This window comes from Hyperolius riggenbachi, chromosome 2, assembly GCF_040937935.1.
Source record: "Hyperolius riggenbachi isolate aHypRig1 chromosome 2, aHypRig1.pri, whole genome shotgun sequence".
Lineage (NCBI taxonomy): Eukaryota > Metazoa > Chordata > Amphibia > Anura > Hyperoliidae > Hyperolius > Hyperolius riggenbachi.
Window position 1 is genome coordinate 451,389,449 of NC_090647.1, and position 24,937 is coordinate 451,414,385.

Consider the following 24,937-nt stretch of genomic DNA (forward strand, 5'->3'; position numbering starts at 1 on the left):
CAATTAGCAGCGCCGGCAGGTTGTTAACCCCCGATCTGCTACTTACAAAGCGTATAATACAGGCTGCCTCCTGCCCTGGTGGTCCTAATGATCGAGGGACCACCAGGGCAGGAGGCACCCCCCCCCCCCCCTAGTGAGAACACCCACTGATCTGCCCCCCCTGCCCTCTGATTGCCCACAGCACCCCTCAGATCCCCCCCCCCCCAGCCCACCCCCCAGACCCCTGTTTGCACCCAATCACCCCCCCCCCCCCCTAATCACCCATCAATCACTCCCTGTCACTATCTGTCAACGCTATTTTTTAGATGAGGTCCTAAATTGCCCCCTGGGGGCTCCTGATCACCCCCTCAGATCCTTCCCAGACCCCCCCCCCCCCCCCCCCCGTGAACTGTTTACATCTATTCTCCCCTGTAATCACCGACTGATACCTATCAATCACCCCGTCACCACCTGTCACTAACACCCATCAGATCAGACCCTAACCTGCCCCTTGCGGGCACCTGATCACCCGCCCGCACCCTCAGATCGCCGGCATTCCGCCCTCAATCGTCCAAAGTGCATTGTTTACCTCTGTTCTCCCCTCTAATCATCCACTAATCACCCATCAATCACCACCTGTCACTGCTACCCATCAGATCAGACCCTAATCTGCCCCCCACACCCCCTCTGATCAACTCGCCAGTGCATTGCTTGCATATATTCTCCCCTGTAATCACCTACTGATCACCTATCAATCACCCCGTCACCACCTGTCACTGCTACCCATCAGGTCAGACCCTAAACTGCCACCCTGCGGGCACCCAAACACCTGCGATCACCCTCAGACCCTGCCTGAACACCTCTCCAGTAATTATTTACATCTGTTCTCCCCTCTAATCACCCATCAATCACCCCGTCACTGCTACCCATCAGATCGGACCCTTATCTGCCCCTTTGCGGGCACCCAATCACCCGCCCACGCCCTCAGACACCCCCCCCCCACACCCGATCACCTGCCCAGTGCATTGCTTGCATCTATTCCCCCCCCCCTCTAATCACACCTTGACACCCACCAGTCCACCTCCTGTCATCACCTAGCACACCTACCTATCAAATCAGCCCCTAATTTGCCCCGCGTGGGCTCCTGATCACTCGGCCAAACCCTCAGACCCCCTTCTGATCACCTCCCCAGTGCATTGATTGCATCTATTCTCCCCTCTGATCACCCATCAATCACCACTTGTCACCCCCTAGCACTCCTATCCCTCTGATCACGCCCTAATCTGCCCCCTGCAGGCTTCTGATCACCCGGCCAAACCCTCAACCCGCCCCACCGCAGTGACAGATTTTTTTATTTTTTTTTTCTTCTGATCACTGCTGGTCTCTACGACTTAATTGTGGCTGAGACCAACCGTTATGCCACACAATACGCAACCGCCAATCCAAGAAGCTACCATGCCCAGCCTTTTCTGTGGAAACCACTCCAAGTTTCCAAATGTAACATTTTTTTGGGGCCTTCTCCTTAACATTGGTCTAGTCAAAAAGAATGTATTGCGGTCTTATTGGTCTACGCACCCAATACATCACATGCCCATGTTCTCTGCTGCCATGCCCAGGTCACGATTTGAGAACATCCTGCGTTTCCTGCACTTCAGTGCCAATACAACCTGTCATCTAAGAGGCCACCCTGCTTATGACCGGTTCCACAATTCAGCCCCTCATAGACCACCTGTCATCAAAATTTGCAGATGCTTATACCCCTGAACAGGCATTTTGAGGCATTTGGTTTCCAGACTACTCCTCATGGTTTTGGGCCCCTAAAATGCCAGGGCAGTATATGAACCCCACAAGTGACCCCATTTTAAAAAGCCGACACCCCAAGATATTCCGTTAGGTGTATGATGAGTTCATAGATTGATTATTTATTTTTTGTCACAAGTTAGTGGAAAATGACACTTTGTGAAAAAAAAAAAAATAAATAAAAATCAATTTCCGCCAACTTGTGACAAAAAAATAAAATCTTCTATGAACTCACCATATTCCTAACAGAATACCTTGGGGTGTCTTCTTTCTAAAATGGGGTCACTTGTGGGGTTCCTATACTGCCCTGGCATTTTAGGGGCCCTAAACCGTGAGGAGTAGTCTAGAAACCAAATGCTTCAATATGACCTGTGAATAGGACGTTGGGCCCCTTAGCGCACCTAGGCTGCAAAAGTGTCACATGTGGTATACACTTTTGTGTGTAAAAAAAAAAAAAAAAAAAAAAAATCTTTTACAGAGATTTCTCCCACCCAGCATGAGTATGTGTAAAAATACACCCCAATACACATTATACTACTTCTACTGAGTACGGCGATACCACATGTGACACTTTTGCAGCCTAGGCGCACTAAGGGGCCCAACGTCCTATTCACAGGTTATTTTGAGGCATTTGGTTTCTAGACTACTCCTCACGCTTTAGGGCCCCTAAAATGCCAGGGCAGTATAGGAACCCCACAAGTGACCCCATTTTAGAAAGAAGACACCCCAAGGTATTCCGTTAGGAATATGGTGAGTTCATAGAAGATTTTATTTTTTGTCACAAGTTAGTGGAAAATGACAATTTGTGGGAAAAAAAAACCAATAAAAATCAATTACCGCTAACTTGTGGCAACAAATAAAATCTTCTACGAACTCACCATGCATCTCAGTGAATACTTTGGAATGTCTTCTTTCCAAAATGGGGTCATTTGGGGGGTATTTATACTATCCTGGAATTTTAGCACCTCATGAAACATGACAGGTGCTCAGAAAAGTCAGTCAGAGATGCTCCAAAATGGGAAAATTCACTTTTTGCACCATAGTTTGTAAACGCTATAACTTTTACCCAAACCAAAAAATATACACTGAATATTTTTTTATTTCTTTTATCAGACATGTAGCACAATAAATTGGGACAAAAATGTATATAGAAATGTTACTTTATTTGAAAAATGTCAGCACAGTTAAAAACATTTTTTTAACAAAATTAATGTCTTTGATGAATATAATAAAAACTAAAAATCGCAGCAGCAATCAAATAGCACCAAAAGAAAGCTGTATTAGTGACAAGAAAAGGAGGTAAAATTCATTTAGATAGTAAGTTGTATGGCCGAGCAATAAACAGTTAAAGCTGCAGTGGTCTGAATAGAAAAAAAAGCTCTGGTCCTTAAGGGGTGAAAAGACTGCAGTCCTCAAGTGGTTAAAAAAATTCATTAATGACCCTCTTAAAACTCCGCAGAACCGCGGCTGAAAACCCCCTCAATCACCCCAAACTCACGGTGGTACATCGCAGGCTCCTTCCGCATAGAGGCAGCGCAGCCTTCCTTCACTGAGAGGGGCGGGGAGATGCGCGCTGATTGACGCGCATAGAGGCGGCAGCAAAATCCACGACCAAGAAAGTCGTGGATTTTGCCTGCCGTGTACCCCCATGAGTTTGGGGTGATTGAGGGGGTTTTCAGCAGCGATTCTGCGGTGTTATAAGAGGGGCATTAATGTTAATGAGGTTTTTAAAGTGAAGTCTCACGAAAATGAGGTTTTTAGAGTTTCTTTGTGCGTGTTAGACTACATTGGAGTCAATTTCCAAAACTTCTTATAAATGACTTATTTTTCACCTATTTAATAATATATAAATAACCTTTCAGCACATTTACAATCACTCAAAGTAAGTTGTTCCTGATTAAAAGAGAGAAATTATAATTAAAGGTAAGAAAAACAATATTGAAATGAAGTTAAAGGTCAACTGTAGTGAGAAGAATATGGAGGCTGCCATATTTATTTTCTTTGAAACCATACCAGTTGCCTGGCATCCCTGCTGATCTATATGGCTGCAGTAGTGTCTGAATAACACCAAAAACAAGCATGCGGCTAATCCTGTCAGGTCAGAAAAAACCCGAGCTAATGCATGCTTGTTCAGGGTCTATTGCTAAAATAATTAGAGGCAGAGGATCAGCAGGATAGCCAGGCAACTGGTATTGTTTAAATGGAAATAAATATGGCAGCCTCCATATCACACTCACTTTAGATAATATTATAATAGTTGTCCTTTAACCACTTGCCGACCCCTCCCAGCCGATGGGCGGCGGCAAAGACTGGGCCTAAACGACCGCAATACGCCCATAGGCGGCGGCAGGCGTGGTTATGTGGCGATCACGTCATTCGTGACGCGATCAGCTGCTGGCGACTGGCTCCTCCCCCCTCACGCTGTAACCCGCCGGCCGTTCGGAAGCACCGGCGGAACACTAGCACCCGGATTGCCGCACGTACAGTGCATAATGGGCTTTGTAATGTATACAAAGCCTATTATACTGGCTGCCTCCTGCCCTGGTGGTCCCAGTGTCCGAGGGACCACCAGGGCAGGCTGCAGCCACCCTAGTCTGCACCCAAGCACACGGATTCCCCCCTGCCCACCCCCCAGACCACTGTTAGCACCCAATCATCCCCCTAATCACCCATCAATCACTCCCTGTCACTTTCTGTCACTGCTATTTTTTTTTAACCCTAAACTGCCCCCTGCTCCCTCCTGATCACCCCCCCCCCCCATGTACTGTATGCATCTATCCCCCCTGATCACCTGCCAATCACCCATCAATCACCCCCTATCACCTCCTTTCACTGTTACCCATCAGATCAGACCCTAATCTGCCCCTTGCGTGCACCCAATCACCCGCCTCAGACCCCCCCCCTGATCAATTCGCCAGTGCAATATTTACATCTGTTGTTCCCTGTAATAACCCACTGATCACCTGTCAATCACCTGTCACTGCCACCCATCAATCAGCCCCTAACCTGCCCCTTGCGGGCAATCTGATCACCCACCCACACCATCAGATTGCCCCAGACCTACCCTCAGATCACCTCCAAAATGCATTGTTTCTGCCATCTGATCACCTATCAATCAGCCCCTGTCACTGCTACCCATCAGATTAGACCCCTATCTGCCCCTAGGGCACCCAATCACCCGCCCACACCCTCAGAACGCCCTCAGACCCCAGCCCTGATCACCTTGCCAGTGCATTGCTTGCATCTATTCCCCCCACTAATCACACCTTGAGACACCCATCAATCACCACCTGTCACCCCCTAGCACACCTACCCATCAGATCAGGCCCTAATTTGCCCCGTGTGGGCTCCTGATCACTCGGCCAAACCCTCAGACCCCCTTCCGATCACCTCCCCAGTGCATTGATTGCATCTATTTTCCCCTCTAACCACCCCCTGAGACACCCATCAATCACCTCCTAGCACTCCTATCCATCAGATCAGGCCCAATACAACCTGTCATCTAAGAGGCCACCCTGCTTATGACCGGTTCCACAAAATTTGCCCCCTCATAGACCACCTGTCATCAAAATTTGCAGATGCTTATACCCCTGAACAGTCACTTTGAGAAATTTGGTTTCCAGACTAACGGTTTTGGGCCCGTAAAATGCCAGGGCAGTGTAGGAACCCCACAAGTGACCCCATTTTAGAAAAGACACCCCAAGGTATTCTGTTAGGTGTATGACGAGTTCATAGAAGATTTTATTCTTTGTCAACAGTTAGCGGAAATTGATTTTTATTGTTTGTTTGTTTTTTTCACAAAGTGTCATTTTTCACTAACTTGTGACAAAATAAAATCTTCTATGAACTCACCATACACCTAACGGAATACCTTGGGGTGTCTTCTTTCTAAAATGGGGTCACTTGTGGGGTTCCTATACTGCCCTGGCATTTTAGGGGCCCTAAACCGTGAGGAGTAGTCTAGAATCCAAATGCCTCAAAATGACCTGTGATTAAGGCCGTTAGGCCCCTTAGCGCAACTAGGTTGCAAAAAAGTGTCGCACATGTGGTATCGCCATACTCGGGAGAAGTAGCATAATGTGTTTTGGGGTGTATTTTTATACATACCCATGCTGGGTGGGAGAAATGTCTCTGTAAATGGACAATTGTGTGTAAAAAAAAAAAACAAAAAACAAAAAAAACCCATTATTTTACAGAGCTATTTCTCCCACCCAGCATGGTTATATGTAAAAATACACCACAAAACACATTATACTACTTCTAAGTACGGCGATACCACATGTGTGACACTTTTTTTGCACCCTAAGTGCGCTAAGGGGCCCAAAGTGAGTACCTTTAGGATTTCACAGGTCATTTTGTGACATTTGGTTTCAAGACTCCTCACGGTTTAGGGCCCCTAAAACGCCAGGGCAGTATAGGAACCCCTCAAATTACCCTATTTTAGAAAGACACCCAAAGGTATTCCATTAGGAGTATGGTGAGTTCATAGAAGATTTTATTTTTTGTCACAAGTTAGCGGAAAATGACACTTTGTGAAAAAACACAATTACAATCCATTTGCCCTGGCATTTTAGGGGCCCTAAACCGTGAGGAGTAGTCTTGAAACCAAATGTCGCAAAATGACCTGTGAAATCCCTAAAGGTACTCATTGGACTTTGGGCCCCTTAGCGCAGTTAGGGTGCAAAAAAGTGCCACACATGTGGTATCGCCTTACTCAGGAGAAGTAGTATAATGTATTTTGGGGTGTATTTTTACACATACCCATGCTGAGTGGGAGAAATATCTCTGTAAATAGACAATTGTGTGTGTAAAAAAAAAAAAAAAAAAAAAAAAAAAAAAAAAATTGTCATTTACGGAGATATTTCTCCCACCCAGTATGGGTATGTGTAAAAATACACCCCAAAACACATTATACTACTTCTCCTGAGTACGGCAATACCACATGTGTGGCACTTTTTTGCAGCCTATCTGCGCTAAGGGGCCCAAAGTCCAATGAGCATCTTTAGGCTTTACAGGGGTGCTTACAATTAGGCACCCCCCAAAATGCCAGGATAGTGAACACACCCCACAAATGACCCCATTTTGGAAAGTAGACACTTCAAGGTATTCAGAGAGGAGCATAGTGAGTCCGTGGCAGATTTCATTTTTTTGTTTGTCGCAAGTTAGAAGAAATGGAAACTTTTTTTTTTTTTTTTTTGTCCGTGTCATTTTCCGCTAACTTGTGACAAAAAATAAAATCTTCTATGAACTCACCATGCCTCTCACTAAATACTTTGGGATGGCTTTCCAAAATGGGGTCATTTGGGGGGTATTTATACTATCCTGGAATTTTAGCACCCCATGATACATGACAGGTGGTTAGAAAAGGCAGAGATGCTTCAAAATGGGAAAATTCACTTTTGGCACCATAGTTTGTAAACGCTATAACTTTTACCCAATCCAATAAATACACTGACTTTTTTTTTTAATCAAAGACCTGTAGCAGAATAACTTTCGCGCTCAAATGTATAGGAAATTTTACTTTATTTGAAAAATGTCAGCACAGAAAGTTAGTCATTTTATTATATTCATCAAAAAAGACATGAATTTTGTCAATAAAAAGTAAAACTCGCAGCAGCAATCAAATAGCACCAAAAGAAAGCTGTATTCGTGACAAGAAAAGGAGGTAAAATTCATTTAGGTGGTAGGTTGTATGACCGAGCAATAAACCGTGAAAGCTGCAGTGGTCTGAATGGAAAAAAAGGCTCTGGTCCTTAACCCCCCTGGCGGTATGAAAAATTCTGCCAGGAGGGAGCGCAGCAGTTTTTTTAATTTTTTTTTTTCTTATATCCTGCAGCATCCCCCCGCCCGCTTCGATCAGGAAATCCCGTTCAAAGAACGGGATTTCCTGGAGGGCTTCCACCGTCGCCATGGCGACGGGGCGGGATGACGTCGGGACGTCATTGGGAGTCCCGAACCACCCCTCAGCGCTGCCTGGCACTGATTGGCCAGGCAGTGCCCGGGGTCTGGGGCCGCGCGGCGTGACGGATAGCGGCGATCGAGCGCGGGGCGACGGTGATCGGTGTGCTGACGCAGCTAGCAAAGTGCTAGCTGCGTCCAGCAAAACAAAAAATTAAACAAATCGGCCCAGCAGGGCCGGAGAAAACCTCCTGCGCGGCTTACCCCAAACTACCGCCAAGGAGGTTAAGGGGCGAAAAGACTGTGGTCCTCAAGTGGATAAAAGCTTAAAAATGTTACAAAGATGAGGTGAAATAGTTTTTGTTTTAATCATCCCCATTGGGAAACTGGACTCCGTTGGATCACATCGCATGCATTCTGCATGTCACATAGACTTAGTTGCATTGCGATTCTTTACATTAAATTGCCCCAGTTACATCGCACCACAATGCCACACTGTAAATTTTGTTTAAAGGTGGGAAAAGTTTTGAAATGGTTTATTAAGATCTGTACAAGGGACTATACACTTTATGTCCACTGGAGGTTCAAGTCAACCATTTTTAATAGTTTTTGAAGAAATGGGAAGTTTGTATGTCTGCCAATCTGTTTAATCAGTTATTTAAAGTGTTGCACCCAAGGCGGCACAGGAGGTGCAGATGAGACACAGAGGCATGTTCCCTGCTGCAGGACATGCCTTTGACGACTCCCTTCCCCACCCCCCCCCACGCTCTCTGCCCAAGTGCCGTGCTATTACCGACATGCAGCATGTGGACAATCTCGAGTGGAAGGGAGGAGATGTACTCTATGTTAAATGCCCACTGGGGGTGTTCCTGAATGAGCGCCGTAGAATCCGCACAGGAGGTTTTTGGCGCAGCCGGCACTACCATAGACAGTAATAGGAATTACGGCTATAGTAGCACTCAGTGACTGATTTGGGCGCCGTCGGAAGACGGAGCAAAAATCACTACAAGAATACTGTAATTTGGCCGCCAGCAATAGCTGGAAGCCAAATTACGTCTTTACCCCACTATCCATGGTGGCCTGGAGGGGGAATGGTAATACTGCCGGGACTTGTGCAGGAGCAGGTTGAGCCGTTTATCGGCTTTCCCCTGCACCAAAATCTCTTGGCGGCTATGTTATAGGTACGTGATCCTGAAGCCCTTGCCCAGCTGCCATTGGGTAACTCTGTCTCCTTATGGCCACTCCCCCACTTCCTTACACTCCGTTCTGTGTGAGACTTGCAGAGGGAAGTTCCCAGCATTGGCCTCAATTCACTAAGGTTATCTCCTGTCTTTAATAATGTTTCTAGAGTTATCACCATGGTGAAAAGGCATGTAGTATTCAGGAAACATTTTACCTCAGGCAAACCTAAAGTTAACTCTTCAATCCTTAAAATAACTCCAGAATTCCAAAGTTAAAGACAGGCTGTTAATTAACTGCTTGTGCAGATCCAAGCGAAGCAGGCACCACCTTAAGTAATTTATTAGCTCTTTATTAGAAAAGTCATTAAAAATGACAAGTCATGAGTAAAAATGGCTGTAGCTGCTTTTTTTTTTTTTTTTTTTTTTTAAATACTCATGACTTGTTATTTTCAATGACTTCTAATAAAGAGCTAATAAATTACTGAAGGTGGTGCCTGCTTCCTTGGATCTGCATCATTTGATCATCGGTACAGTGATCTTAAAGCCCCATCTACAGGATAAGATTCTTTGTGCGATTCGATTACGATTCTATTTACGATCCGATTAAATCCAATATGTCCGCTCAGTATTCGATTCAATTCTATTTGCCATTGTTTTGCAATGGCAAATCGAGTCGAATCCCTATCAGACATGTTGGATTTAAAAAGAATCGTATCGTGTAGATTGGACTTTAAGCTACGGCAAACCCCATATTTGCAATTAACTGCTTGTGAAAATAACTACAGCGGAGGTAACTTATGAAGAGATAAGATAACTCTCTCACTATGTGGTGGTAAGTTATCTCTTGCCTTATTATCTCCAGCATGATCTTAGGGCTGGTGCACACTGAGCGGCTTTTTGGGCGTTTTCAGATCCGCTTGCGGCTGCGGATCTGCTTGGTCAATGTATCTCAATGGGGTGGTGCACACCAGAGCGGCAGGCGTTTTGCAGAAACGAAAAATGCCTGGGTGAGGCATTTTTTGGATTTCGGATGCGTTTCTGCCTCAATGTTAAGTATAGGAAAAACGCAAACCGCTCTGAAAAACGCCTGTTCAGAGCGGTTTTGCAGGCGTTTTTGTTACAGAAGCTGTTCAGTAACAGCTTTACTGTAACAATATATGAAATCTACTATACTGAAAACTGCAGCAGCAATCCGCAAAACGCTAGCAAAACGCCTCATAAAAATAAAAAAAAGCGTTTAAAAATCTGCTAGCATTTTGCGGATCTGCTAGCGGGTTTTGGTGTGCACCAGCCCTATGTGAATTGAGGCTATTGTGTCTCCAAGGGTCACAAAAACTAAACAAAAGAACGGACCACATGAGCCTCAGGGAGCAGCAATGATTGCGGCTACCTGCTCTGGCCAGCCCCTGGATCAGGTAGTGTTGTTGTTTTTGTTTTTTTATTATTATTATTTAGTTAAAATCCCCACCTCGGGTTCTCTTAAAATCTCATGAGATTTTGTTTACAAAGTAATATATATATATATAAAAACAAGCTGCAAAACAAAAAATTGTTTAACCACTTCGCATTCAGTCGTTTTCACTTTATGCATCCAAGCAATTTCACCTCCCATTCATAAGCCTATAACGTTATCACTACTTATCACAATGAACTGATCTATATCTTGTTTTTTCCGCCACCAATCAGGCTTTCTTTGGGGGGTACATTTTGCTAGGATCCACTTTACTGTAAATGCATTTTAACAGGAAGAATAAGAAAAAAACGAAAAAAAACATTATTTCTCAGTTTTTGGCCATTATGGTTTTAAAATAATACATGCCTCCATAATTACCATATATACTCGAATACAAGTCGACATCGTGTATAAGAAGTCGACCCCAATATTTGACCCTCTGAAGCTGGCATTTTTTAATGTCTCGAATATAAGTCTATCCAGCAAAGTTGTAGTTAAGTCCAAATCTTCTGTCTTTGGAAGAAATCATAAATAAGGTTAAGGGCAGCATGGGGGCGAGGTAGTTAGCGCTCTCGCCTTGCAGTGCTGGGTTCCCGGTTCAAATCCCAGACAGGTCAACATCTGTATGCAATGTAAGAATGTATACTCTGCCTGTGTCTGTGTGGGCTTCCTCCGGGCACTATGGTTTCCTCTCACATCCCAAAACATACAGATAAGTTAGCTGGCTTCCCCATAACTTGGCCCAAGACTGATACATTCACTACACGATACATAGACACATCCCAAAACATACAGATAAGTTAGCTGGCTTCCCCATAACTTGGCCCAAGACTGATACATTCACTACACGATACATAGACATATGGCTAAGGTAGGGATTAGATTGTGAGCCCCTTGAGGGACAGTTAGTGACAAGACAATATACTCTGTACAGCAATGCAGAAGATGTCACTGCTACAGTATATAAATACTAAATAATAACAGTGGGCATGTATGATACTGATACCAGGAGCAACCCTGCATGATCTCCATGCATCTTCCTTACACTGTGCTGCTGATATGTTAATAGAGAACATTAAAAGTAGCACAGTGTTGGAAACCTGCTTGCAGATCACAAGGGGTTAATCACTTCAAGTATCCTCAGTTAGAAAAACAATGATAAGCAACAGTGCACACAGAAGCTGAGTGCTGACAGGGAAGATGAGCCAAATCCTGTGATTCAAATAAACATGTTAGAGAATTACCCAGTCTGGATGCATCTAAACTTCCTCTCAATGCTGATATCCTGCTCAAATCACTGAAACACGCTGGCTTCAGCTCCCATCCAGCATGTCTCGCTACTCTGATCCCCTCCCCCACTTCCTCATGTCACTAGGAAGCAGGATGGGGAGACCTAATGCAAACTGCTTCAATGCTGGTAGATAACACTACTCTCCCCAGCGCTGCACAATAAAGGTGTGAGGCTCCCTGCACACTGCAAATCCGTTTTCCGATTCAGTTTCCGATTCCGTTTCCGATTCCGATTCCGTTTCCGATTTTCCTTGAATACATTCAACAGAAAAACGGATCAAAAAACGCAGCATGCAGTTAAGATTAAAAATCTGAATCGGAATCGGATGTAAAAACAGATTAAAAATCTGAATCTGAATCTGATTTGCTTGCAGTGTGCAAGAGGCCTCAGTGTTATCAGCAGTGCTGACACTTCAGTGATTGAAGATTCAATGGAGCTCCAGCTTCAAAGGAGGATTTTAAGCTGCTCCTGCCCAGCTGGCTGTATGAGAGTCACATGTTATCAGAGCGGAGGTTAGTCCATTATGCAGCATGCAGGGGGAGGTGGATTATGACGACCTGACATCTTAACTAAAGCAGGGGGACACAATCTGGCTGGCTAGCAGCACAAGGGGAACAGAATGCAGCAAATGTAGAGCAGAGGGGACACTTTATACTCTGCTACAAGTCAGAAATTTAGGTCTGATGCAAGTATAAGTCGACACCCCTACTCTACAAAAATAGATCAGACCTAAATTTCTCGACTTATAGACGAGTATATACGGTAAAACCCACGTATTGGATTTGCCTATTTGTCCCCGTTATTGCACAATTTAACCACTTCACCACTGAGTGGGTTTACCCCCTGACCACCAGAGCAATTTTCACCTTTCAGCGCTCCTTCCATTCATTCGTCTATAACTTTATCATTACTTATCACAATTAAACGATCTATATCTTGTTTTTTCCACCACCAATTAGGCTTTCTTTAGGTGGGACATTATGCCAAGAATTATTTTATTCTAAATGTGTTTTAACCCTCCTGGCGGTTAATTGTTTTTGCCAAAAAGGCAAAAATCCTTTTTTTTTTTTAATTTTTTTTTTTTGTTTCATGTAAAGCTACCAGAGTGGTAGCTACATGAAACACCACTAGAGGGCGCATGTGTCCATGGCGACGATCGGAATGACGTCATGGACGTCAGCCGCCTCCGATCCAGCCCATAGCGCTGCCCGGAACTCATTGGTCCGGGCAGCGCAGGGCTCTGGCGGGGGGGGGGGCGCCCTCTTGCGGCGCTGCGTGCGGGCGATCGCCGCAGAGCGGCGGCGATCAAGCTGTACGCGCGGCTAGCAAAGTGCTAGCTGCGCGTACAGCATTTTAAATGAAGAAAATCGCCCCACCAGGGGCTGAGATATCTTCCTGCGCGGCATAGCCCGAGCTCAGCTCGGGCTTACCGCCAGGAAGGTTAATGGGAAAATAGGAAAAATGTGGGAAAAAAATTATTTTTCAGTTTTCGGCCATTATAGTTTTTAAATAATGCATGCTACTGTAATTAAAACCCATGAAATGTATTTGCCCTTTTGTCCCGGTTATAAAACCGTTTAAATTATGTCCCTATCACAATGTTTGGCGCCAATATTTTATTTGGAAATAAGGGCTCGTTTCCACTATCGCGAATCCACATGCGTCCAACGCATGCGGATTCGCACATGGTATACAAGTGAATGGGCCTGTTTCCACTGTTGCGTTGGTGATGTGCGTTTTTTTGAGCGGTGAAAAAACGCACAAAAGAGCCAACGAATTCGCCTGAGAGTGGAATGCATGCGAATCGCATGCAATGTAGTTAATAGGGAAATCGCATTCGTTTTCCCCATGCGTTTTTTGCCGCAAATTCGCATGCAAATTCGCATAGGTCCCGATGTAAATTCACACAGGCAGTGACATGGTTAAAATCGCATATACCCTCACCTATGCGAATTCGCGGCAAAAACCGCATGGGGAATCGCATCCGCATGTGATTTAATCAGCGGTGGAATCCAGGCGATTCCGCACCGCAATAGTGGAAACGAGCCCTAAAGGTGCATTTTTTTTTTTCAGTTTTGCGTCCATCCCTAATTACAAGCCCATAGTTTATAAAGTAACAGTGTTGTACCCTCCTGACATAAATATTTAAAAAGTTCAGTCCCTAAGGTAACTATTTATGTATTTTTTTTTTTTATTGTACATTTTTTAATTATTTTTTTTTAATTACAAAAAAAAAAAAATTGGGAGTGTGGGAGGTAATGAGTTAATTTTTTGTGTAAAAGTAATTTATTTGTATGTGAAAAATGTGTAGGGTGTAGTTTTACTATTTGGCCACAAGATGGCCACAGTAACTTTTTGTTTTAATGCGACCTCCAAGCGTCCTTCCGGAAGCTTGGAGGAAGTACTTGGAGGCTGGGTAAGTGTTTACTTTTCACAATGATCGCGCTGCTCATCGGAGAGCAGCGGATCATTGCGGGGCTTAGATCAACGAATGGGAATGGATTTTCCCGTTCATTGATCTCCGGGCGAGCGGGCGGCGGCGTGTTTACTAGCGGCGGGCGGCGTGTTTACGAGCGGGAGTGCGGGCAGCGGCGGGAGTGCGCAAAGTACGGATTTCTCCGTCCCTGGGGGTTGAAGGATGGAAAAAGGGAAGGAGAAATTCGTACGGGCGGGGGTAAAGTGGTTAAATTATGTCCCTAACACAATGTATGTGGCGACAATATTTTATTTGGAAATAAAAGTGCATTTTTTTCTGTTTTGCATCCATCACTATTTACAAGCTTATAATAAAAAAAAAAAGAAATATTTCATCTTTACTTTGATATTTATAAAGTTTAGACCCTTAGGTATTTATTTACGTGTTGTTGTAAATTTTTTTTTTTTTTTTATTAAACATTTTATGTGGGTATTTTTTGGAGGGTGGGATGTAAATTGTCATTTTAAATGTAAATATATGATTATTTTTTTACATTTAGGTGTAGTTTTGGCCACAAGATGGCAGCCATGAGTTTGTTTAGTGACGTCACGCTAAGCGTAACATGTATGCTTAGAGGGATGCTAGAGCCAGAAAAAGTGAAGCTTCCGAGAGAAGCTGTCGCTTTTTCTGCGGGAGAGAGGAATCAGTGATCGGCCATCGTAGCCCGATTCACTGATTGCCTGGCTAACGAACCGCGGCCCAGGAGCGCACATGGCCTCCTGGAAGTAACTTTTATGTCCAGGAAGGGTAATTGGTTAAACATATTTAAACTTTTGAAAATGACATAAATCGGGCTAAACTGCATTTTTGATTGACAAGTGGAGATGTGCAAATGCTATATGTTCTTTATACATTGTTCATAATGTGCTATTATAAGAATATTTTTTTTTTCCCCCCCCTTAGATAATTCCTGACCCAGCTGGGAAACTGAAGTATTTTGATAAGCAACACTGACATTTGTAGCAACTGAACATGGTGGATCAGTAACTATTGAAACTGGTTTATTATATTCAATAAAATTCTATGAATTTTGTTACTGTTCATTTGTCAGGTTTTTACCACCATTTTTCTTCCCCTTTGCTTTAATCACTACAGCCAGGATACAATGAAGTATACAAAGTTTTTGTCTCACACACTAATGGATTCCTGTTAAGTTCATACAGGGAGTGCTGGAGCTGAAGAAAGGGGATGATGCTCCTTGTTAAACATATGCATATAAAGAAGCTAGCACATTGAAGAATTTTTTGTTTTCTAGCAAATAAGGTAATGATTGAGCCATGCAGGGCCCCTTTTATCAAGGTACATGTTGCGCTAGGCAACAATCTGTCTACCGCTTGACGGTAAACCTAGAAGGTTAAGTGGGAAGTCTCTGCTCCTCTTTGCACTCAAACGTGATGTGCTAGCTTCTTTATATGCATTGGATACAACTAAAGTCTGGGACATCTAATTTTGATTGATTTACTTGTTTTCCATGTTGCATGAGAGCTAACTGGCCTTGAAGGCTTGAACAGATTGTGTAAGTAACTACATGACCAGTCAAAATTGTGCCTGGAACACACATCTAGATTCCCCCAAAAGAGCTGTGTAAGCTAGATCTGTTGTTGTTCTAAAATTTGATATATGCAGGAAATGTGTAAAGTTGATTACTCGCCACCCAATGGCTCCAGCGAGGTTCCCGTCGTGCGGGTCAAACCATAGGAGCTAACCATTTGGATCATAGTATGGGAAGGGGAACTGAAGTCTTAAAGAACATGTAACACCCATGCTAACCTAGAAATAAAAAAAACACATATATATTGTAATGCATAGCGGAGATGCTGCCGCGCGGTCTGGCGTCAGGGCGGCTGTCTCCGCGTTCAGACTGGCGGTTTCCGCACAGCAGCATGCGTCTGGTTTGCCTGGGCCTTCTAGTGCACACAGATGGAGAGCTACGCGCGCGTGCACTAGAAGACAGGACCTTTATGCCAGCAGGAGAGGTATCAGCTGATCAGGACGATCAGCTGATTCCAGCGGAACTCCTGAGTGGCTGGGGGTGGCGCTGAGGAGTGCTGCAGTATATATAGATCTTGCTTGTCAGTTGCTGGTTGTCTGCCGTTGAGAATACTTACGTGTGAGCACTCAGACCTCAGTCAGATCCTACAGTGTGTTAGAACCAGGTGGACCTGGGAATTCACACTTAGGTACAGTGTAGAGCAGTAAAAAACACTCGGCACTCAGACCCAGTCCGTGTAAATGGGGGCAGGCTCTGCACTTGCTTATTGTTCAATAAACACTTCCCCTTTCCAAGACACCCAAACAAATGGCATATAGCTGAAACTCCGGACGTGCACCGGTTCCAATTTCTGTGAACAACAGTCTAATGGTATACATACATAAAGGCAGACCGGGCATCAGTCCCTTTAAGTTCTTTAATGTAGCATCTTGCCGAAAGACATTGCAGTGGTGGATTCACATCAAATTACAATTAGATGGATCAAACCTGCATTGATGAGGGTGTCCGGGGAGTGCGGGATGCGGGTGACCAGGGATGAATGGACGGCACTACAGCAGTTTCGCGCCCAGCTGGCGCTTGCTTACGTGCTTGCGTCCTTGGTGATGGCAATGCGCAGAGCGGCTTTCCGGATAGGACCTATAAGCCACGCCCCTGGCGCACGCCATTGGGGTGGAGCAGGAGTGTCTGAGGGGGTGGAGACTCGCCATAACGGCGAGAGGCTAGTGTATGTATTTGGACGAACCAGCAAGTAAAAATAGGCTGCTGGCACTGCATTAAAGGGGCAGTGTACAGTGAAACCTGAATGTGCTTATACAAAAAATTGTTACTACAAACGTGATTTTGAAAAAGCCAACTGGATTAGGACATAAAACATGACATATGTGAAATTATGTGTCAAATCATTGTGCCAAACAAAATTGATTGTGCATAAGTCAGTGCACCCTGCACGGAAGCATACCTATATTTGCATTGCTGCTACACAGTACATATTGTATCTTCTACATTATCTAAAATTGCATTCTACATCATAAACATGTTTGTTACATATATTTCCCCCAATTTTAATTGCCCCACAACGTTCCCATAAAATCCCTCTCTAAAAAGACCGGAGATGGGACCGCTTTTCTAAAAAGACGAATTAAAGAGCTGTATTCACCTTATTATTGTAATGATCCGCCCAGCTGCCTGCGCAGGCAGGCAGCTTTTTGACCACTGTTCAGGTCTGCATTCTGCAGGTCTCTGGAAGAGAGACCTTTTGTCAGTTTTGCAGCTTGCTGCTGCTGAGGAATTTGCATACGTTTGTCATGCAAATTGCCTAGGCACATCCTTTGTAGGCTTGCTCTATATATACCATGTGATTCCACAGTAACAACCGCTGCTCTGGTTAGTACCCCACAGACAGACAGAACAGGCAATACAAATAATACAATCCTGACTGCTCTAGCAAGGATGCCTAGTGCAGTCCCAGGAATTACTCTAAGCTAATCTTCAAACAATAAGCATGGCTGACACTCCAGGAGTGTTTCACAGGACAACCCGTTATGACCAGCGACGTACTGTGGAATCACATGCTATATATAGAGCAAGCCTACAAAGGATGTGGCTAGGCAATTTGCATGACAAACGTATGCAAATTCCTCAGCAGCAGCAAGCTACAAAATTGACAAAAGGTCTCTCTTCCAGAGACCTGCAGAATGGAGACCTGAACAGTGGTCAAAAAGCTGCCTGCTGGGCGGATCATTACAGTACCCCCCCCCCCTCCCCTCTAGGGTCGGATTCCAGACGAGCCTCTAACATGATATTTGCAAAAGACTCTAACTGAAGACTCATGAAGGTCAGGACTAGTGTTGGGCGAACAGTGTTCGCCACTGTTCGGGTTCTGCAGAACATCACCCTGTTCGGGTGATGTTCGAGTTCGGCCGAACACCTGGTGGTGTTCGGCCTTTTAAGTTCGGGTTCGCCCCGAACTACTAATTGGCCGCCGAACATGGCCCCTGTTCGGCCGAACAGGGCCCCTGTTCGGCCGAATACTGCCCCCCTATGGGGTCGCAGGCATAAGGGGGGAGCATGCCCCGATCGCGGGAGGGGGTCGGAAATTCCCCCCACCCCCTCCGCTAGCGCTCCCCCCTCTGCCCGCTTCCCCATACAAAAGTTTCAGGAAGTACCGGTCCGGTGGTAGTGGGTGGCTGGCAGTGGGCGGCACTGTGAAGTGAGTGACTGAGGAGTAGGAGTCCGGAGAGTGACGTGTTGAGGGAGGCCGGGCAGCGGGCGGTTAAGCAGTAGTACCGTACTACTGCTGAACCGCCCGCTGCCCGGCCTCCCTCAACGTGTCACTCTCCGGACTCCTTCTCCTCAGTCACTCACTTCACAGTGCCGCCCACTGCCAGCCCCCCACTACCACCGGACCGGTACTTCCTGAAACTTTTGTATGGGGAAGCGGGCAGAGGGAGGAGCTCTAGCGGAGGGGGTGGGGGGAATTTCCGACCCCCCCCCCCCCCCCTCCCCGCGATCGGGGCATGCTCCCCCCCTTATGCCTGCGACCCCGTAGGGCCCCCAAAAGCGGGATGTTCGGGGTTCGGCCCGAACATTGCGGCCATGTTCGGCGAACTTACCCGAACATCCAGGTGTTCGCCTAACACTAGTCAGGACAGCCCGACGAGGCTCAATTCCAGATTCAGCCCACCCGAAACCGACCTCATCGGAAGGAGAAGCCAGCGAAACATGCCCATCAGTAACACAAGTCTCAGTGTAACACCCATCAGGACTGTGAATGCCAGAGAAGAAGCCATCGACACCCACCGAGCCATGCCCACCACCTTCTAGGGACCGTCCAAAAATACCAAACCTGCCACAATACCCATTCCAAGTGTCCCTTTCCACCAAGCATCTACTGCTGATCTCCTTCAAGGTACCAGGAAATATTTCTCCCAAGATCTCCCAGAACACTTTGAAGCTCCGCAGAGATCCCAGGAGGGCAGAACGATCACCAGGCTCACACGGAGAACTATCAAGAACCCATATGGAACAAATGACCATTCTGGATTCAGAATTACCAGGACAAGCATCAAGACCAGGGCCTTCAGGGACCACCTCTGGGCAGGCAACATCAGAACACATTTCCACTGAGGAAGCATCTGAGCAGGCTGGCAACCGAGACACACTTGGGCTTTCTGGGTCACAGAACATATCGGGGTACACTAGCCCAAGGGGAACCTCAGGACCCGTCGAACTGCCAACCTCAGAGTCCGTCATGACAAGACCAAAACCAGAACCGGGCAGAGAATCATCACGAGCAGTGGTCACAAGCACTGGACTTTCAAAAGAAGGCTTGGACTCAAACCTAGAAATCTCTGTGACTACTGGTATCTACCCCATATTCATTATTGACTACACAAGACTGAAGCTCCTCCAGAGCTGCAACAGTAGTCAGCACAACAGCAATGCCCACTGAAGTGGGCAAAACCTCAGACGGATCTGGGGGCAGGAGGTATCTCCTAGAAGTTCTGCACCCTTTAGGAGGGACTTGGAAACCTCCAAAACATCAACTAAGACCTCAGAAATGTCATTTTCCAAATTTTCTATGAAGGGTTCTGAACTATCCATGTTACAGGACTGAACATTAAATACCTCCTGCAGGCAGGGCAGATGTCCCAGGAATGGTTCCACCATAATCTGAGACTGGATTTCATCATCATGAGTGGGATGTACAGGAATGTTTACTGGAACACACACTGACTCCCTAACTTCAATCTCACTGCACCCAGGATTCAGCGTAGCCGTCAAACTAGCTTGCAACTCCAAAACTGCAGAAAAACAGGTGAGTATAGTAGGAATATCTAGACGAGCCTCTAGGGACACTGCAGGAGATTCTAAACAAGGCCATATTGACTCATCCAGAGTACAGGGTGCAGAATCAGCATTTTCCTCAGAACAAGAAAGGGACTCAGAAATGTCAGTGCGAGTGGAAATCATGTTTTCATTCATGGTACAGGGCAGGTTCAGAGAAAGCTTCTCTGGGCAAAGCAAAGAAGCTTCAGCATCAGATTCGCAAAACCGAAGCGCTGTCTCACTCTTGGATTTGGCTAACAATGTCAAATCCGAGGAGTCAGAACGCAAAACTTGCGAATCAAAAATCGCTTTAGGTTGTGAAACTGACGCTTCCATAGCGCAAACCTCCGCGATCTGTGGGGCAGACTGTAAGGCGTTCAGGACAGAAACACTGGAGCAACTGTCACCAGGCAACGGGCCCTTACAGGTGTGAACAGGGTGAGACAAAGACGCATTTGCAGTAGAAATAGCGACATCAGGAAAAACTTTATTAGACATATTTTACTTTTGATGCTGCATAATTTAGGAATTTTCCCCATAGCAGGATCACAGATGGAAGATCTTAAAGATCTGTCTCTAAATGACAAGGGGTCCCACACATCCTTGAGAAAACTGGCACATTCATGCTGATCACAATCTGCAGGAACATCCGAGAAACAGGCATTAGATCGCATAGATTCAAACTGCACACAGTCAGGAGAGAATCTTTCAGGATTCGCACAGGAATCAACCACAGTGGTACACCCATTCATTTCAGATCGCACAATGTCAAGACTCACATGCTTTACCCCAGAAAGGCAGGAACAATCATCCGACAACGATGTTTCTTTATTGGAATCAATTGATTGGTGTGTGTGCAACTCATCCAAAATCGTCTGCCATACATAAATCACCAGATCCACATCACCCTCGTCACATTCATCGGAATCAATCAAAAGGTACATAGAATCGAGACAATCATTCAAGACATCTTCGCGATGTAAAAATCGCAAAAGGCTTTCCAATCAAAATCAAATTCCTCCATCAAGGCCCCAATTTCCCATGAGGCAAATGGAGGTTCAAACAAGCCAGTATCAAGATAATCTCCATATGGGTGGAGTTCAGGAACCAGAACAGATTTTTTTAAACTCCTTTAATATAGTGTGCGATCCTACCTATAATAGGATCCACATAAGCTTTGGATTGGGGCAAAAAACCCGGAGACTGAGCAACATCAATAGGGAGTGTTTAATTCAGAAGCTTGCGATTTTTAGTTTTTCCCTTTTCAGCAACTTTGCATGTCTGCTGTCTAAATGCAAGAAGCGTATCCAGGCAGTTCTCTTGCACCTGCTTGGAAGCTGAAGTGGCAAGAGAAACATTGAACTGATTATCATACTGAATGGTTTTGCACATTTCAGACTTGACAGAAATAACCTCTTTATTTGTGGTTGCTATGGGCAACGAATCTTTTGGCTGACAAGCCGAATCAGCAGATTGGCCTGCAAGCACCAACTCATTAACATATGGTAATGACAGAGAAATGTTGCATAACCTAATCTGATCAACATTTTGCACAGCAGGAAAAAAACTCATAGAAACAGCCTGGCAGGGGAATTCTAAGCTTACGAGAAAATACATGAGCCAGAAACCTGCGAGGGTTATGTCTCAGATTCTTGTGTCTGGCATACTCATCAGCCCACACAAACAGATCCCCTTGGAAAAGATTGTAAGTAATCTGACCACTCCAAGTGGAAATATTGGTGGCCTGAAATTCAGGATTTGCCAAGAATCTGGAACATTCTGATATGAACTCATCTCTGGTTTCAGAGTCCAGTATCTTAAACCTCTTAAAGACACAGGACCCATATTTTACCAAATCGTATAACTCGGAAATTCCCTCTACACTGGGAATTTCGGTTTGGCTGGTCATACTGTAACGATTGTGGAATTCTCTCCGTGATCAGCGCACAAGACGTGCGCTGACACTGCGGAAATCCTCCACAAGTGTATAATTTGAGGGAACCCAGCAAAAGGTGCAAGGCACCTGTAGAGGGAAATTCCTGTCGGCAGGTGGAGCTGTGGAGTGCAGAGGAACAGCTCCTCTGCCCTGCCACAGACGCCAGACAGGAATTGCACGAAGGGAAGAAACGCAGGGCAAGATAGCCCTGAAAGAGAGAGATTAAAGCGACAGAGGGTATGTGTGTCTACCAATCTAGTCGCCACCCTGCGACGATGAACACACAATCAGGAAGATGAGGTGAGAAGGCAATCGCCAGAGATGGCGGTTGCTAACAGCGACACAAGACCGAATAAGCACAGATGAGGAATGTATGTCCACCAATCTAGCCGCCAACCTGCGACGGCGGACACACAACAGAGGAAACCAAGTGAGAGCGCAATCGCAAGAGAAGCGATTGCGTTCTCACTTAGTTTCCTCTGTTGTGTCAGTTAGCTGCAAGGACTCTTGCTCCTCAGAGAGTCCTGCCTGCAGTGCAACCAGTGGCCTCCACCCCATAGGAGTCCCCTGGCTGCAGTACAGTCTGATTAACAGTTTACCAGGGAATCACTGGCTGCCAGATTATCTCTATCCCCTCTCTTAGGAGATGGTCCCTGCACAGCCTAGGGCCACCTGCTCCTCAGGTGGTCTCTGGCCGAAGTTATCTGTGTCTCCCGCCCCACGGGAGATGGCCTACAGTTGCACCAAACACTTACACTTCATTGGGTGTCCAGAGGTTAGTCATGCTTGTATTATTGGTGATTCTGCAGATCATCCATAATCAGGTATACATCTGTATTGTTGATGATTCTGCAGATCATCAATAATCAGATTCTCTCTGTGTGCTGACACCAATTGTTACATATATGTAGATAAATACTACTTATACCTGCATAACAGATGTATTGTGCTATCCGTTTAATGATTCCTGTGAATTTTTTATAAAGGAAAAGCAGAAAATCCTATTCTAGGCAGTGGCCATTTTGCCAAGCTAATGCTGACATCATATCCTCCCTGAGGGCTTGTTTCCACTAGAGCGAATCTGCATGCGTTTCCTGCATGCAGATTCGCTCAACCAATACAAGTGGATGGCGCCGTTTCCATTTGTCAGGAATTCTGTGCGGCTCGCTCTGCAGAAAAAATCTGCACAGCAGAGCCGTCAGAATTTGCATGCCGCACACCCGCACAAGAATCGTCGGTCATGTAACTAAATAGGAAAACCACAAGCACTTGAGTCTTGCGGTTTTCCCGGCGTTTCCGCGTGCGATTTTGTTAAAAAAAACATGTCCATGCTTGCCGGCATTGACATGGTTAAAATCGCGTTGTTAAAATTGCGAACGATTCCACGTGAAAAGCCGCATGAAAACGTCAACGAATCCGCAACCGTATGCGGATTCGTTGACGTGGTTTCTGCGAGCAAATCGCGCCGCACAAGTGGAAACGTACCGACTCTTGTCTCCCCCCCCCCTTTCTCTTACTTATTGTGTATTCATTAGCTGCCCTCCTCCCAGAGTCTTCACACACTCCCACGGATGTGTATACTAGGAACTGCACTGTTTTTTTTTTTTGTTTTTTTTACTCCAATCGTGGAGTCACCTCAGCCTTGCTTGTAATCACAAGTTTCTGATAAGCAGCTAGGCAGGGAAATGGAAGAGGAGTAATAGATTATAGATAAAAAGAAATCCCAACATTCATCTGTTTGGCACTGACTACTAAAGGGCCAATGCTCCTAAAGTATGTGATCACTCCAAACCATAACAGAAAAATGTTGCAAATTTTGAATGCAGGATTAGCATCTTTATCACTTAATACACTCAGCCCAATTGCTATTGAAATTAGATTTTTATGGTTAAAATACCGATTTAAGCGTAGTACAGGAGTACACTGCATGGTATGGGAGGGTGTAAGGGTCCTGGGAACACATACAAATAAGGTTTTTCCACCCCTCAAAAATGTATAATCAAATCTATTTGTGTCAAACTAAACTATTGTCCAATTGAACAAATTGGCAGTCAAAATAGCAGTGTTCCATGCAAATAAAATAGCCGTACCTCCGGAAAAAGTAAAGTAATGGGAGACATCCAAGGCTTAAAGTGAACCGAGCACCTTTTTTTCACTCAGGACATTTCTATAGCACATGAAAAATATATGCCGACTATCTGTTTCATTATTAAAATAAACTTTAATTTTACCTTGTATTTTACATTCAAAGTTGTTAAATTGGCCTGTTTGAGCAGACCTGCCGACCGTCCCCATCCGCAGAAAGTTCAGGAACCTCTAATTGTTTTATTGAGCTAATTACCAAGAGGTAAACCAAGTCTTTCATCAGCAAAGAGGGTGAATAATTAGGAGTGTGTTTTCAAAGCCATGCTGGTCTGGCGCTGGAGAGCGAAGCTGTCAGTGTGGTATAGTTTGCTGCAAGGGACTGGAGAAAGCCCCAGGTAAGTAAATCAGATTTTTTTTTTTATTATTATTATTATTTAGCTGATCATTCCTTTTAGAGATTGTAAGCTTTCTCCTAGAAGATGATCCTCTTCTACTACACACAGGGCTGGCCCTAGACTTCTTTTTGCCACCTGAGGCAAATTTTGAAAAAATTATTGCTGCCGCCCCTCCCCCCCCATGTGGGGGGGAGGGGGGGGGCCCGCCGAGCCGGAGGGGTAGCGGGAAGGACGGGGGTATTGGGCCTAGCGGCGGGGAGGGGGTCGGACCTCCCCTCCCTCGCCTGGGTCCCCTGCTCTGCGCTCCCCTCCAGCCTTAGATCAGAAGCAGCCGCTACTCGTAAGAGGCACGGGTGGGGAGGACTCACCACTTCCTCAATCTAGCGTGTGCTCCACTGACGTCACTTTCTGCAACGCAGTCCACTTACAATACAGTGGGCGGCGTTGCAGGAAGTGACGTCAGTGGAGCGCACGCTGAATGGAGGAAGAAGTGAGTCCTCCCCGCCTGTGCCTCTTACGAGTAGCGGCTACTTCTGATCTATTTAAGGCTGGAGGGGAGCGCAGATCAGGGGTCCCAGGCGAGGGAGGGGGGGTCTGACCTCCTTTCCCCGCCGCTAGGCCC

At 45.5% G+C, this 24,937-nt stretch overlaps 1 protein-coding gene across 1 annotated transcript in view; it reads left to right on the forward strand.

Annotated features, from left to right (window-relative positions):
- Positions 1-15,111, forward strand: part of PRDX4 (peroxiredoxin 4) — a 57,377-nt gene extending 42,266 nt beyond the window's left edge. The window contains exon 7 of the mRNA XM_068265807.1: positions 14,982-15,111. Within this exon, the coding sequence (XP_068121908.1) occupies positions 14,982-15,032 (51 nt within the window). The 3' untranslated portion in view covers positions 15,033-15,111. The remainder of the gene's footprint in view (positions 1-14,981) is intronic.
- Positions 15,112-24,937: the final 9,826 nt, after the last annotated feature.